The sequence below is a fragment of the Botrytis porri genome (assembly GCF_014898465.1).
Source record: "Botrytis porri strain MUCL 3234 chromosome Unknown BPOR_001, whole genome shotgun sequence".
Classification (NCBI taxonomy): Eukaryota; Fungi; Ascomycota; class Leotiomycetes; order Helotiales; family Sclerotiniaceae; genus Botrytis; species Botrytis porri.
Genome location: NW_024066075.1, coordinates 2,213,143 through 2,225,279, shown reverse-complemented (window position 1 = coordinate 2,225,279; position 12,137 = coordinate 2,213,143). Strand labels below are relative to the sequence as shown.

General features: G+C 43.3%; 6 protein-coding genes across 6 annotated transcripts; 2 read left to right on the top strand and 4 right to left on the bottom strand.

Moving 5' to 3' along the window:
• Nucleotides 1–547: 547 nt before the first annotated feature.
• EAF01_000594 (uncharacterized protein) lies at nucleotides 548–1,659 on the bottom strand (the record flags this gene model as incomplete). The annotated part of the gene is made up of 5 exons (XM_038908844.1): nucleotides 548–827; nucleotides 892–1,018; nucleotides 1,076–1,329; nucleotides 1,412–1,528; nucleotides 1,607–1,659. 5 exons carry the CDS (start codon nucleotides 1,657–1,659, stop codon nucleotides 548–550), a joined length of 831 nt encoding a protein of 276 aa, XP_038775750.1.
• A 1,313-nt stretch (nucleotides 1,660–2,972) lies between these two features.
• On the bottom strand, nucleotides 2,973–5,890 carry EAF01_000593 (uncharacterized protein; the record flags this gene model as incomplete). Its single annotated transcript, XM_038908843.1, has 3 exons — nucleotides 2,973–4,310; nucleotides 4,364–5,093; nucleotides 5,148–5,890. 3 exons carry the CDS (start codon nucleotides 5,888–5,890, stop codon nucleotides 2,973–2,975), a joined length of 2,811 nt encoding a protein of 936 aa, XP_038775749.1.
• A 495-nt stretch (nucleotides 5,891–6,385) lies between these two features.
• Nucleotides 6,386–8,512, top strand: EAF01_000592 (uncharacterized protein; the record flags this gene model as incomplete). Its single annotated transcript, XM_038908842.1, has 2 exons — nucleotides 6,386–6,673; nucleotides 6,728–8,512. The coding sequence occupies 2 exons, from the start codon at nucleotides 6,386–6,388 to the stop codon at nucleotides 8,510–8,512; spliced, it is 2,073 nt and encodes a 690-aa protein (XP_038775748.1).
• Nucleotides 8,513–9,315: 803 nt separating this feature from the next.
• Nucleotides 9,316–10,323, bottom strand: EAF01_000591 (uncharacterized protein; the record flags this gene model as incomplete). The annotated part of the gene is made up of 1 exon (XM_038908841.1): nucleotides 9,316–10,323. One exon carries the CDS (start codon nucleotides 10,321–10,323, stop codon nucleotides 9,316–9,318), a length of 1,008 nt encoding a protein of 335 aa, XP_038775747.1.
• Nucleotides 10,324–10,700: 377 nt separating this feature from the next.
• Nucleotides 10,701–10,892, top strand: EAF01_000590 (uncharacterized protein; the record flags this gene model as incomplete). Its single annotated transcript, XM_038908840.1, has 1 exon — nucleotides 10,701–10,892. The coding sequence occupies one exon, from the start codon at nucleotides 10,701–10,703 to the stop codon at nucleotides 10,890–10,892; it is 192 nt and encodes a 63-aa protein (XP_038775746.1).
• A 277-nt stretch (nucleotides 10,893–11,169) lies between these two features.
• EAF01_000589 (uncharacterized protein) lies at nucleotides 11,170–11,709 on the bottom strand (the record flags this gene model as incomplete). Its single annotated transcript, XM_038908839.1, has 1 exon — nucleotides 11,170–11,709. One exon carries the CDS (start codon nucleotides 11,707–11,709, stop codon nucleotides 11,170–11,172), a length of 540 nt encoding a protein of 179 aa, XP_038775745.1.
• Nucleotides 11,710–12,137: the final 428 nt, after the last annotated feature.

Sequence of the window (12,137 nt, the reverse complement as noted above, 5' to 3'; positions counted from 1 at the left end):
GTACTGTGTAGGGAACCTCTAACCACTGGATTGCGTTGTCCCGAGCATTGTGTCAAATGGAAATGCCTGGCACATGGCAGCAATGCAAACCAATTCCTTTATTCATATGCAGAGAAGTCTTCTGTATATGCAGATGCCAAAGGCTTCCCTGAGTGAAAACCATGGTCACAGGTTTGTGAGTGAAAAACGTCCAATTAGCACAGGGTAACTCCATCCTGTCAAATTTCTCGTCAGATTTCTAATAATCAACGTGCTCTCTACCTCTTCTGTAATCACGAGCGAACCATACCTATCGAATCTAAGATTCGTATCATGCTTTTCTGTAGCATCTTTCGAGTCACCGCTGTTTGTAATCTTACTATATTCTTGTTCAAGTGGTAAAGCGAAGTATTTGTCATGCTAACATGACCATCGACCATCAGAGACATGGGAGCTTGACCTTCCAGAACGCTTCGTGTGGCGGATTTTCATGAATATATAATAGGTATCTATCATTGGATTTTCACGATAGAATTCATTCTACCTAATCCCATCCAAAACCCAAAACTCAGACAGTCTTCTTCATCGGTTTCCTCCCAACCGTCACACAGAACGGCTGCGTAAGTCTCGCGCCTCCACCGACCTCCTCATACGCTTTCGGAACATCCACACCCACCCTCTCCAAACTTTTCACAATAAACGGACTCCCATTATTCGCCATCTCATGCACAACAGCACAAGAACAGTCCCCTGCCATTTTGGTCTGCCATGGTTGTTCGAATGCAAAGTCCTCCTTAATATCCTCTAGATTATATTGTTCAAATAGTTTAGGAAGGGCCGGAATCCATCTATGGGAGTCAGATTTCGGGAATCTGAAGCTACAAGGAAATAATAAGAGATGCGACGATATACCTGTGATCTTTGATATTTGCCTGCACAATAAGGATCTTAACGGCATGCGGAGACTCTTCACCATTTGGTCCTTCAGCAATACCCCGATTAGGATCAATTTCATTCCACTGAATGTATCCTCCCGGTCCTACAACAATTCATCGGTCACTCTTCTCCTCTCCCTCACAACGAAAGAAAAACGTACGTAACAATTTCAACGCATGACTAAGAATGGCACTCGGGTCCCCATTCATTACGACACCAAGCCAAAGACGTAAATGCACGATATCGAAACTTTCTAACAACTCTTCAGGAGGATCAACTTGGAGACTATTCAGAACTTGTAATTTCACATTCGAGGGTAAGTAACTTGGGTGTGGAAATTGCGCGGGGGAGATGTCGAATCCATATACCTGAACTGTGGGAGGGAGTTGCCGAGCGAGATCCAAGGGCCAAATTCTATGCAAGCGGTCTGATATTAGACATTGAAATTCGAGCAAGCTTCGAATTGTCATACAGACCACAGTTCGAAATAACATACCCGGTACCAGTTCCCAGATCCGCAATCCGATACTTTGTCTCTAGGGGCGGGGGAGGAATCGATGGGTGCAAAAGATACCCGAGTCCATCTTTCCAGAGATAATGCTGTAGATTGAGCCTACTCATTGATCAGTAAAGATTCATACCTCTACATACAATCTTGTATGAAGGATCAGGATCGCGGAATCGTACTCACCGTATCGAAGCGTGCATGCCCCGAACCAATACATAGCCCGGCTCTTCCTCCATTTGTGCTGATGATTGATAGATTTCTTTCAGAGCGGTGATATTTTAGGTCGGTAGACAAGCAACGAAAATAAGAATATTCACACTTCCTCCCACAAATGAAATCCACAAGATAAAACGAGCACTTGCACTCAACCAAACTACTTATATATATATTCAATCTCTAGCAAGAAACACTCCCCACAAATCCACATGTCCATCGAATCTTCAGCTGAAATACTTGCGGAAATAATCACGCATAACCCCTTAGCGAACCAACAGATGAGTCACCTTACCTGCCGTATGATTGAGTTGAACGTTACCCGCCCTATATAGAAATATGAAGACGATTGGAGGGGTAGGTAAGCTGACCCAACTATTTCGTTTGCTTGATGTTTGCATCCGATGGTTCTTTCATGCTATTTGTTTCACCAGAGGAAGTCCTACCCAGGTGTGTAGGCTGAGAGAGCATTGCATTGCACTCGATACGTACTAGAATCATACCCAGACTCCAATCCAGCAAACCTCACCTGTCCTGTACATCTCCCATAACCAAACTCCACACAACACAAAGCCAATCCCGAGGTTTCCCCGCCCCAAGATCTATCTCATCTTATCTTATCTCATCGCCCTCGGCAATCTCATCCTATCCTATCCTATCCTATGATTCCCATCTCATCTCAAAAAAACATCCCTGACCACCACCCCATCATCTCATCATCATCGTACGATATTTCCCCAATCCTCAATACCAATACAATTCCTCATCCCATCCATCATGCCATTTCCCCCATGCACCGCATTTGCATTCGCCCATCGCATTTCCCATTTCCCATTTCCCATCCTGTACTCCCTGGTCCATCTGGAACAAATCGATACCTTCCAATTATAGAGACGACTTACATATAACCTAACCTTATATTGCATCGTAGACAGCAAGGAAAAGAAAGCTTGATTTTCTAATCCCAATGTCTGTCTGGTGTTATTTTCGTATTCGGATGGATTGTTTGGGATAACCTGAAATCTTGTATTATCATTATCTACGATATGGTATGTCAGTTATGAAACCTATGTTGTACTGTTCTGAATCAATTTCTCAACGACACTGATCTTAATACATGGCATCCATCATCTTTACTTGCCTACCATTTTGGGAAAAAAACTTGTCACTGATGAATTAATAATATCAAAATTACTCTCAAAAAATACGCACACATCCCAAGTGGCTCGCTTCAAATCAGGGGCTTGAGCCCGGACCAATATCAATATCATTATCATGCATATACTTCCCTATCGCCAAACACCTTGAACACCAGATACTTCCTCCCATATGCTCGCTACCATATACTAACACCTGGTCTACCATTTGTTTGCGCCTTCTGAAATTGATATACCAATCCCAAAACACCATCGCCCGCTGTCCCATCGCCATCATCCTCGTCATCCTTTCCATCATTATCATCATTTGCGGGAGACACTTCCCAAGTTGATTCGCCCAGATTGGCGACTGTATCATCAACGGCATAAGACCTTCCAGGTTGAAGAACAGGTCGACCAAGTTCATCTTCATCTTCCATCGGCTCCTCTCTTATATTGTTCTCTCTCCGAGCTGGATATCGGGATCGGGAAGTTCTTCTTGCGCTACGACCATCGACTTCAGATGCTGAAGGCTGGTGACGTGGATCCAAAAGAATAGAAGCCATGGGAGATCCCATAGCAGTAGTATTGGATGGGAATCGAGTTGTTCGGGGTGCTCTATTCATTGGTCTCACTTCACTCTGACCCATCCTTGAGCTCTGCAAATCCGCACCTGACGAGGGAGACATCAGACCTGGAAAGGCAGGAGGAGGGTGAAATTGTTGTCGCATACCCGGTGGATTATGCCCTGGTACGCCTGTTTTTGGATTAAGCATATAATTGTCGAGAAAATTATAGTATGATGCCGCCATTTTTCCGTGTTTGGTAGAATAATAATCTTCTCGCACGTCCGTCTTGACTACACCGCGCGATGGAGCACTGCCAACTCCCTTCTTGAAGTCGAAAACAGCAAAGGAGCAAACGTATCCAACTCCATCCACATGAACGGTGAACTCTCTAAAGAAATCAATGATCTGTTCGGCGCACTTTGGCAAGCTGAACCATAACAAAAATGGGGTAATTATAATACTCAATACCTCCTCGAAGAAAATCACAAGCTTGAGTTGATACAGTGTGGAGAACTCTTGCTTAACCTCATCACTGTGGAGTCGATCTTGCCAGTGACTTGGCATATAATGAGTATATTCGATCACACTTCGGAGTGCATATTCGGGATCAAAAACCTCATTTTCTTTTGGTATCATACCATTTGTGATAGCCCAAATTGATCCAAACACTCCTAGATAGAATAAGACCGGCCTCTCTGAGGTGATATCAAATCCAGCTAAGACTTCAGAGTCCCAAACTGTGGCAACTATCAGAACGGATACAACGGCTCCAGCAACGAAAGTTATAAATCTAGCCATATGGGCAGTTTTGATATTCGGAAACTGATTAAGATAGCGCGACGCAAATGGGTCGGACATATTCAACCGTCTATTGAAGAGATGATGAAGTTCATTAAATTCTCTGAATTTCCACTCCGCTAGGGGCGTATAACCACGTGATCCAAGTGCTGCAGGATTTTTATGATATTGCTAGAAGTCGAATTAGCAAAATCTCATGCGTCAAGGGATAGGATATACCCTACATTGAAATATTTAAAGAAATACACAATCACCACATATATGACGATGACGGGAGCACAGATAACGTTCATCAACCCGGCAAAGAGGAACCTATTTCGCAACCCATCGCTCAACTCTCGTCGATGAGAATCCTTCAGAATCAATTGCCTGACCTGGCCATAGTCATTGAAAACGAAATCTAATATGCACCACTCCAGATTCCACTGTAGAGTTTTCGAGAATAATTGTCGACCTTGCAAAAAAGGGAGTGGTAAAGTCAGATCCAGAATTTCCTTGTTAACCAGAGCAATGAGGTAATTTTCTTTCCTCATCAAACGATTTGCTATATCATGAGCATCAAGTCGTTGTTTTGATTGAGTACCCATGACAAATTTTCGATTATTCGGCGAAATTCTTTCCACAGTCATAGGATTTGCGTCTCGAAGCGCCATTACCCTGCCTATAACATCTTGAAAAGATACGGTCTGCATATTGCTATCCTGAATCTCAAGGAGATAAGTAAAGAAGTCACGCATTCTCATAAGCCTCGGGAGATCCGTCAAAAGCTGATATATCTTATAGAGAACAAATAGACAAACTAGCCAAATTGCTACATTCGAGATTCCGGATATCTTCTTTGTGCATTGAGGGACCAACGCTTGACTTAAGCTACGAGCGTTGCCACGATAGATCTTCTTATAGTCGACACATTGCGTAAGGAAAGTCGTAAATATTGTTACAAAAAGAAGGGTGCTAACAAAAAATCAATTAGCCCGGTTTTACTTCACTTCGAAAGGATTCACTCACAGGATATCGATGGCTTTGGCTAGAACTATACACCAAATACCTGCCCCTTCAAAATAATCGTATAAATCCCTGATGAAATTGTCCAGATTTGTCACGTTGACCCACCGGTACATAGCTTTATCTTTTGGACTACCTGACAAATAGACTCCTGTATTTCGAGGGATAGCTTGTGGTGTATGCGACACAGCAATCGTCCTGGGCGCGTCATCTTGATGTAATTTCTGCTGGTCCTGCATCATCTCCCAATGAGCCCTCTCCCTCTCGTCTTTTATCTGCTGTGCTGATGGTCTCGGTATTGCGTGTGCTTTCTTCGGAAGCGCAGGCTGCCTTGCTCGAGTGGCTGGACCCTCCCGGTCAGGATGACGATTATCTCCCTCTATCAACAACGAAGCAGGCACATCATCGTCAGGATCTTCTGCAAGTAATCTAGGCGATTCTGCGAAATGGTGTGCTCTTGCTTTACCTTTTCCTTTGCGATCATATTCTGGCTTGTGTGTTGGTTGTTGTTGATCAGGTAGGTATTTTGTACTTTCTGTGACGGATTCACCGCCGATCACATCTGCCAGATTTCCCAACTCGTCATCGTGAAATCTCAAGTTCTCTTCGTCGAGTGCCATTGCCGCTCGTTCCTCTACATCTATTTCCGATTCGGAAACTTCGTCGTGAGCACGTAATGAATCATATATCGATCTTGCTTGGGAATTCGAAGGCAGCAGCCGTGAAATAAGGTTGGAGGTCATCATCGTGAGAACTATCCACCGAGCCGAGTATGCATAGGATTGTGCTGCGAATCCAAATAGACCTGTTGATATCCAGTCGAGATTGCAAGGTGCTATCGGTCTTGTAGATTTATGCTGAATCCGGTCAATGGAATGAAATGACCTTGAGAGTGATTGTGAGTTAGGTAGGGTATTAAATATGACACGTTACTGGAAGGAGCCAGCCATACGGTCAATAGATCTTCAAGTCGGCTGAATAATGTTATAATAGTTTCAAGTCGATGGTTGAAATATAGAGCACGAGGTAGTAGGTGGATGATGAATGACGCCCACTCTCAATGCGATACGGGCAACTCGATTATCTGCCACTCTGACCGCTCTCTTATCAACCTCAAATGGTTTAGCTTCATTACAACCCATGAGGTATCGTAGCACTTGTGTTCGAGACAAACAAAACGGCGAATATTAAAAATTGCTGCAAAGTTGAAGAAACGGGGTTTGAATTCGGATTTGAAAATCATGACGGCCGATTACTTTACTCGAAAACAATCATATTCGGGGTTTAGCGATGGAACTGATTCTCCTGGAACACCTTCAATATCAAGAACCAATCCATTGTCTTCAAAAGTCACGAGTGTCCTTTCAGCATCTTATGCCGATTCAGATATTAGAGATGCTCTGTCCTTGTTAGACAAACGAGATATACAGAACACTGCCGAAACAAGACGACAGTTGAGATTAGATGTTCAAAAGGAGGTCATTGAGAGTAATGGCGATATAATTCGTGAATTTGGTCATGTAGCTGAGGTATGAGGCTTCTCCCCTCTGTTGTTGAGAATCCCATCTCATTTCAAGCATTAGCAACTTAAACGCATTGGTCTTACCATTGCTACTCTCAATCAAGGGTGTGAGGAAATGAAACGGCACATCTCAGCCGCTCATCAGGAAACAGCTCCAGTCATACAGGAAGCTTCCGAGCTCATGAAGCAAAAGGAACAAGTGCAAGCAAAGCAAGAATTATTGAATGCTTTTAATGCACATTTTATCATGTCAGAAGATGATATTGCAATGCTCACTTCAACAGCCGAGCCTGTAAATGATGAGTTCTTCTCCATTCTGAACAGAGCAAAGAAGATCCAAAATGATTGTGAGATTTTACTTGGCACAGAGAATCAACGGTTAGGGCTGGAAATTATGGAACAAACTACAAAGAATCTCAATGGTGCTTTTCAGAAACTCTATCGATGGATTCAGAGAGAGTTTAAGACTCTTAATCTGGAGAATCCACAAATCAGTTCTTCGATTCGTCGCGCTCTTCGCGTATTAGCAGAACGACCATCGTTATTCCAAAGTTGCCTCGACTTCTTTGCTGAAGCACGAGAAAATATACTTTCTGATGGATTTTATACTGCACTGACTGGGACCACCGTTGGTGGCGAAGAAGACCCTTCAGTAAAGCCAATCGAGCTAGTGGCTCATGATCCGCTGCGTTACGTTGGTGATATGCTGGCTTGGACCCACTCAGCAACGGTAAGCGAACGAGAAGCACTCGAAGTTCTATTTATCTCAGATGGCGATGAGATTGCAAAAGGGATACAAGCTGGTTTAGATAGTGAGCCTTGGAATCGCATAGGCGAAAATGAGAACGAGATTGGTCACTTTGATGGTCTGAAAGCTCTCAATGATTTAGTAGATCGGGATGTCACAGGTGTTGCACGAATTCTTCGTCAAAGAATTGGACAGGTGATACAAAGTCACGAGGAGACAATTATGGCATATAAGATAGCAAATCTGTTGAATTTCTACCGCGGTACATTCAAAAGATTACTGGGGGGTGATTCCGTTCTCCTAGAATCTCTTGCAACACTCGAAGAATCTGCACTACGCCAATTCCGAGCTTTGATGCGCGATCATATCACCAGTCTACAATCCGAAATCCAAGTCGCTCCTCCTAACCTCAGTCCACCTGATTTCCTCCACGAAGGTCTCAAACAGTTGACTGCAATCATGAAAACATACGAAACATCTTTCACATCTCCCGAAGCTCGAGAAGCAGATTTTGAGCCCATTCTCTCCGAAGCTTTCGACCCCTTCATGCAAGGCGGCGAAAATATTGCAAAGGATCTTCCAGCTCCAAGGAGCACGATTTTCACAATTAATTGCCTCCTATCCGCCCGAGCAACTCTGGCTCCCTTCGACTTCACCATCTCCCGCGCTTCAGAAATCAAAGACACAATCGAAGAACACGCTGCCACTCTCATAGATCACCAATACACATTTTTCCTCGAAAAGTCTGCTCTTCAACCTCTCTTACGAGCTATATCTTCCACGACGGACATTCGAGACCACCCAGTATTTCAACCCACGTCCCTGATACAAGCCTCTCAAACCTTAGATGATTTCCTCCCTTCAGCATTGATGGATGCGATGGAAAATCTCAAAGATCTACAAAATAGTATCTTAGTACGTCAAATTACCGAAGAGGCAGCCGAGAGATTCTGTGATGATTTTGAGAAGGTGGAGGAGCGCCTGATAAAGACCGATGAAGAGTTAGAAGAGAGCTTGGGTGAAGAGGATGGAGAGAGAGAACCTTTGAGAATGTTGTATCCGAGAACTGGAGGAGAAATCAGGGTTTTGTTGTCGTAAGGTTTGGATTGGATTTATTCACTCGGTGGAGATTTTATAGAACATCAGAAAGGCATTCACTCTTCGCCTACTGTACACTTCACCTGTAGATGTACTTCCCATGCAATACCTTATGTTCCGGTCTATGCGATATTCCAAGTGGAGTCAGCACAGACAAACATTTATCTGAACAGTGTAGAATGCTTTTCAACGTTTCTATTGATTTATGTTATCTTCCATAATATCTTTCATTACTCTCATTACATTTACATCCCAATAAAACAGCATCATCCCTAAATGGCCAGATCCCCCAAAGCACAACAGAAGTGGCGGCTGTTTAACTCAATCCCTCCGGTCGTTGGGATTGATCGTGTGAATTTATCTCCTGCCCAATTTTTGTATAGAAGCCCTACGTCCGTAGTTTTTGTTGCCTCATAACTCTTTCGTCGTCTCGTCCATCCACAAAACTTCTAAGGTGCCATCATTGCTTTCCTGTGGGGGGTAGCAAGTGATGGTTGCGGGCGGTAATAAGAGTAGAACCCGAAGTAACTGGAGAGTGGACGATTTATCAAGCTGAGAACTGGTGTTGATCCAAAGTGTAATTCCATACAACAATAAAATATGAGACAATGAGAACCAAATAACAATACTAGCGAGATTGTAAAGATGATGTTTCGATTTGCTCTTGGTGCCCAAACGCTAGGGATACTGATATATCTCGGTTTCGACGTAAGTGGCTCGGAAGTTTTAGTCGTACCGAGTAGCTTCATTGTCGAAATTAAAGGAATAGGTTGGAGACTCTTATCGTTGCTGATAGAGAAAGACTATTGCAGCTTAACATTCTTCGATAGACAACAGTGTGCAGATTCACAATCGCTACATATTCGATTCTCCATTTCACGCCTCTTATGTGATCTTACATGACTGGCCACTGCAAGTTCCTCGCAAAACGTGTTCTCGCGAATCATCCTTTGTATAGGAGCGATAATGGTTCGTCTTCTCTCTTCCGCCAGCGCAAAAGAATCGCTATTGTCCCTTAATAACCCTTCAATCCACCATTCCAACTCTGTACGCTTGCTCTCGGTGGCCCTTTCGTAATCAATACTCCCGCAGTAGTGACGAACATATTTGACGGCCCAGCCCAACTTTGTTACATTCCAGTCAATCCACTTACCATATTGAAAACTGAAGCGACCAAGCAGAATTGGGATGCAGACGAAACATAGAATATGGTGAATCTTTCCAAATGTCAAGTACCCAAGGAAATGGTCCCAGCTTCTAATTTCGGGGCGGAAAACACGAATAATTAGGCAATATGTCACCGACCACATCAAGTACAAATAGAGGTGTTCACGAAGAGATGATAAATTCGGGATTCCTTGTCGCGAACCAGACAGACAAAATGCGAAGCGTTCTGTTTGGAACTGAATTTCCCTCTTTCTTCGTTCCGCTGTCCATGACTTCCTAGGGAATCCAAAAGGAAAGTTGGGACTAATACTTTCATCATAGGATTCGAGAAGCAGTCGAACCTGAGAAAGCTTTTCAGACGGAGAGAAGTCTTTGGATAAGATAGAACCGTGAAAACCAATTACTCCCTCCCTCGTAAGATTTTTACCACTGCAGCTACCGGCACCACAGCTCACAATCGTCGTGAACATCCAGAGACACATCCAGTAAGCATCCCAAACACTGACAAAAAAACTGTCTCTCTGAAAGAACCAGCATGCGAATGTGGTAAGGCAGAAAATGGGTAATAATCGGTAGATAATGAATACAAGAGCGTTTGGGACACGAGGAAATTTGTCCTTAGGTTCGATTATAGAGAAATACATTTGTGCGGTCGTTGTGCGAACTCGAAAAAGAGTAGGGGTTTTTCAGAAAAGAAGAACAGGTATGTCGTATGCTTTCCTCGGTGTGTGGGAGAGTTGTCCTTTATATCTGATCGTCAATTTACTCGAGGAGCTAGGTTTAGTGCCACGTCTAGTCTCCCCACAACCCTAATCGTGCTTCAATGGGCCTCCGATAATCCACACCATTGTATCTGTACAATTTCCTATACAAACTCATGCTCCCCGTCCCTCCTTCTATGCTCCTACTTTTGCTTTGATTTGAATGCGCTGAGACCAAGTCTGATGCAGTTCCGCCGGACTGTGAATCAAATCTGAATGCTTGGAATGTTTTTAAAACTTCAAATTTTCCGAATTTCCGAATGAAAATTACGACATTGAGCAATTTCGATGTAAGAATAACACGAAATTCTTCCTTGACTTCCAGTCAAGACAGTGCACACACATTTGTGTTCCTTTCTTTGAGTTCCGACGATGATGATGATGATGATGACGATGATGATGACGATGATGATTACGATACGATGATACAATATTCGATATGTTGTACTTGATTTGTTGGTTTGTTGAATTTATTAGCTTCTTCGAGGTCGGTTTGGATTTGGATTTGTCCGTCCTCGAATACTGACGCCCAAGGCCACGCGAAGGCCAAACTCTTCTTGGGCTACTCGTGCCTGGTCGGTCCACCCCAGACACCCACAGCAGTTCGGAAGAACCCCTACTAATACTGTGGGACTGGTTAGAAACTTTCCAGACGACGAGCGGATTAAGAATATTTCATCGTCGTTCTTCGCTTTCATCCCCTCCACCCCCTTCCTATCTCTTCACCAATCATGGTGATCCGGTTGATGGTTTTCTCGAATGCTTCATCTTCTTCCTCTTATCTGTCCGAAGGCTCGTGATACGAGGCCACGCCTCGGTTCGGCACAATTCATACATAAGCAAAATTATGGGCAAACTAAGATCCAAACAGCACAGCGAAAAGGCGAACATATTTCCACGGGTCCATCCGCTGTTTCTGATGGCACATGACGTATTGGCTATCGCCAAACTATCACTGACCAATCCCACTACAAGAGTCCCGTAGGACCAGGATTTACTCTCAAAGTCCCAACATTCAGAAACCCAAAAAACAACTTGAAAAAAGGTCCCGTTGACCAGAAATGCCAAATCGGCAGTCATCAATCCGTCCACCGTAGGTGTTGAGTGATGGACAAAGAGGACTATATTTATTCCGACCAGACAACTCGCTATGCCGAATTGCACAGCAGACAAACGATCCCATTTGGAGCAATCCGAAATAACAACCAAAATAGAACAAACGAAACAAGGGACGATAACGGCGATGATGATATCAATCACGATATACATTGTTGCTGTTGTTGGTCTTGGTGATGATTCTGCTGGTGGTTCTGATGCTTCTGCTTAATCTCAAGTGAAGTCGAAGCAGAATATTGTGCAGCAACAGTCTAAAACTTCTATTCTTCATTGCTCCTTCTGTATCCAGATAACTTTACTCATTTGTGTGCAGCAACCATGGTCATTGTTCCTTCCCCTTTTGCATTGATGCTTAGCGAGAATCACACGATTTTGACTTTCACATCATTCTGTACATTAATTTGACCCTGGACATTGAAATGATTTGATACATTCAAATGATTTTGTATGTTCAAAATAATTCATGTATTCAAACTATTCAGATTGTCTCGTTTATTGAAATCATTTCATTTATTTAGAGTACTTTATTTTATGTATTCAAGCTATCTTTATGTTTTCAAATCATTTCAGTATTTCAATCT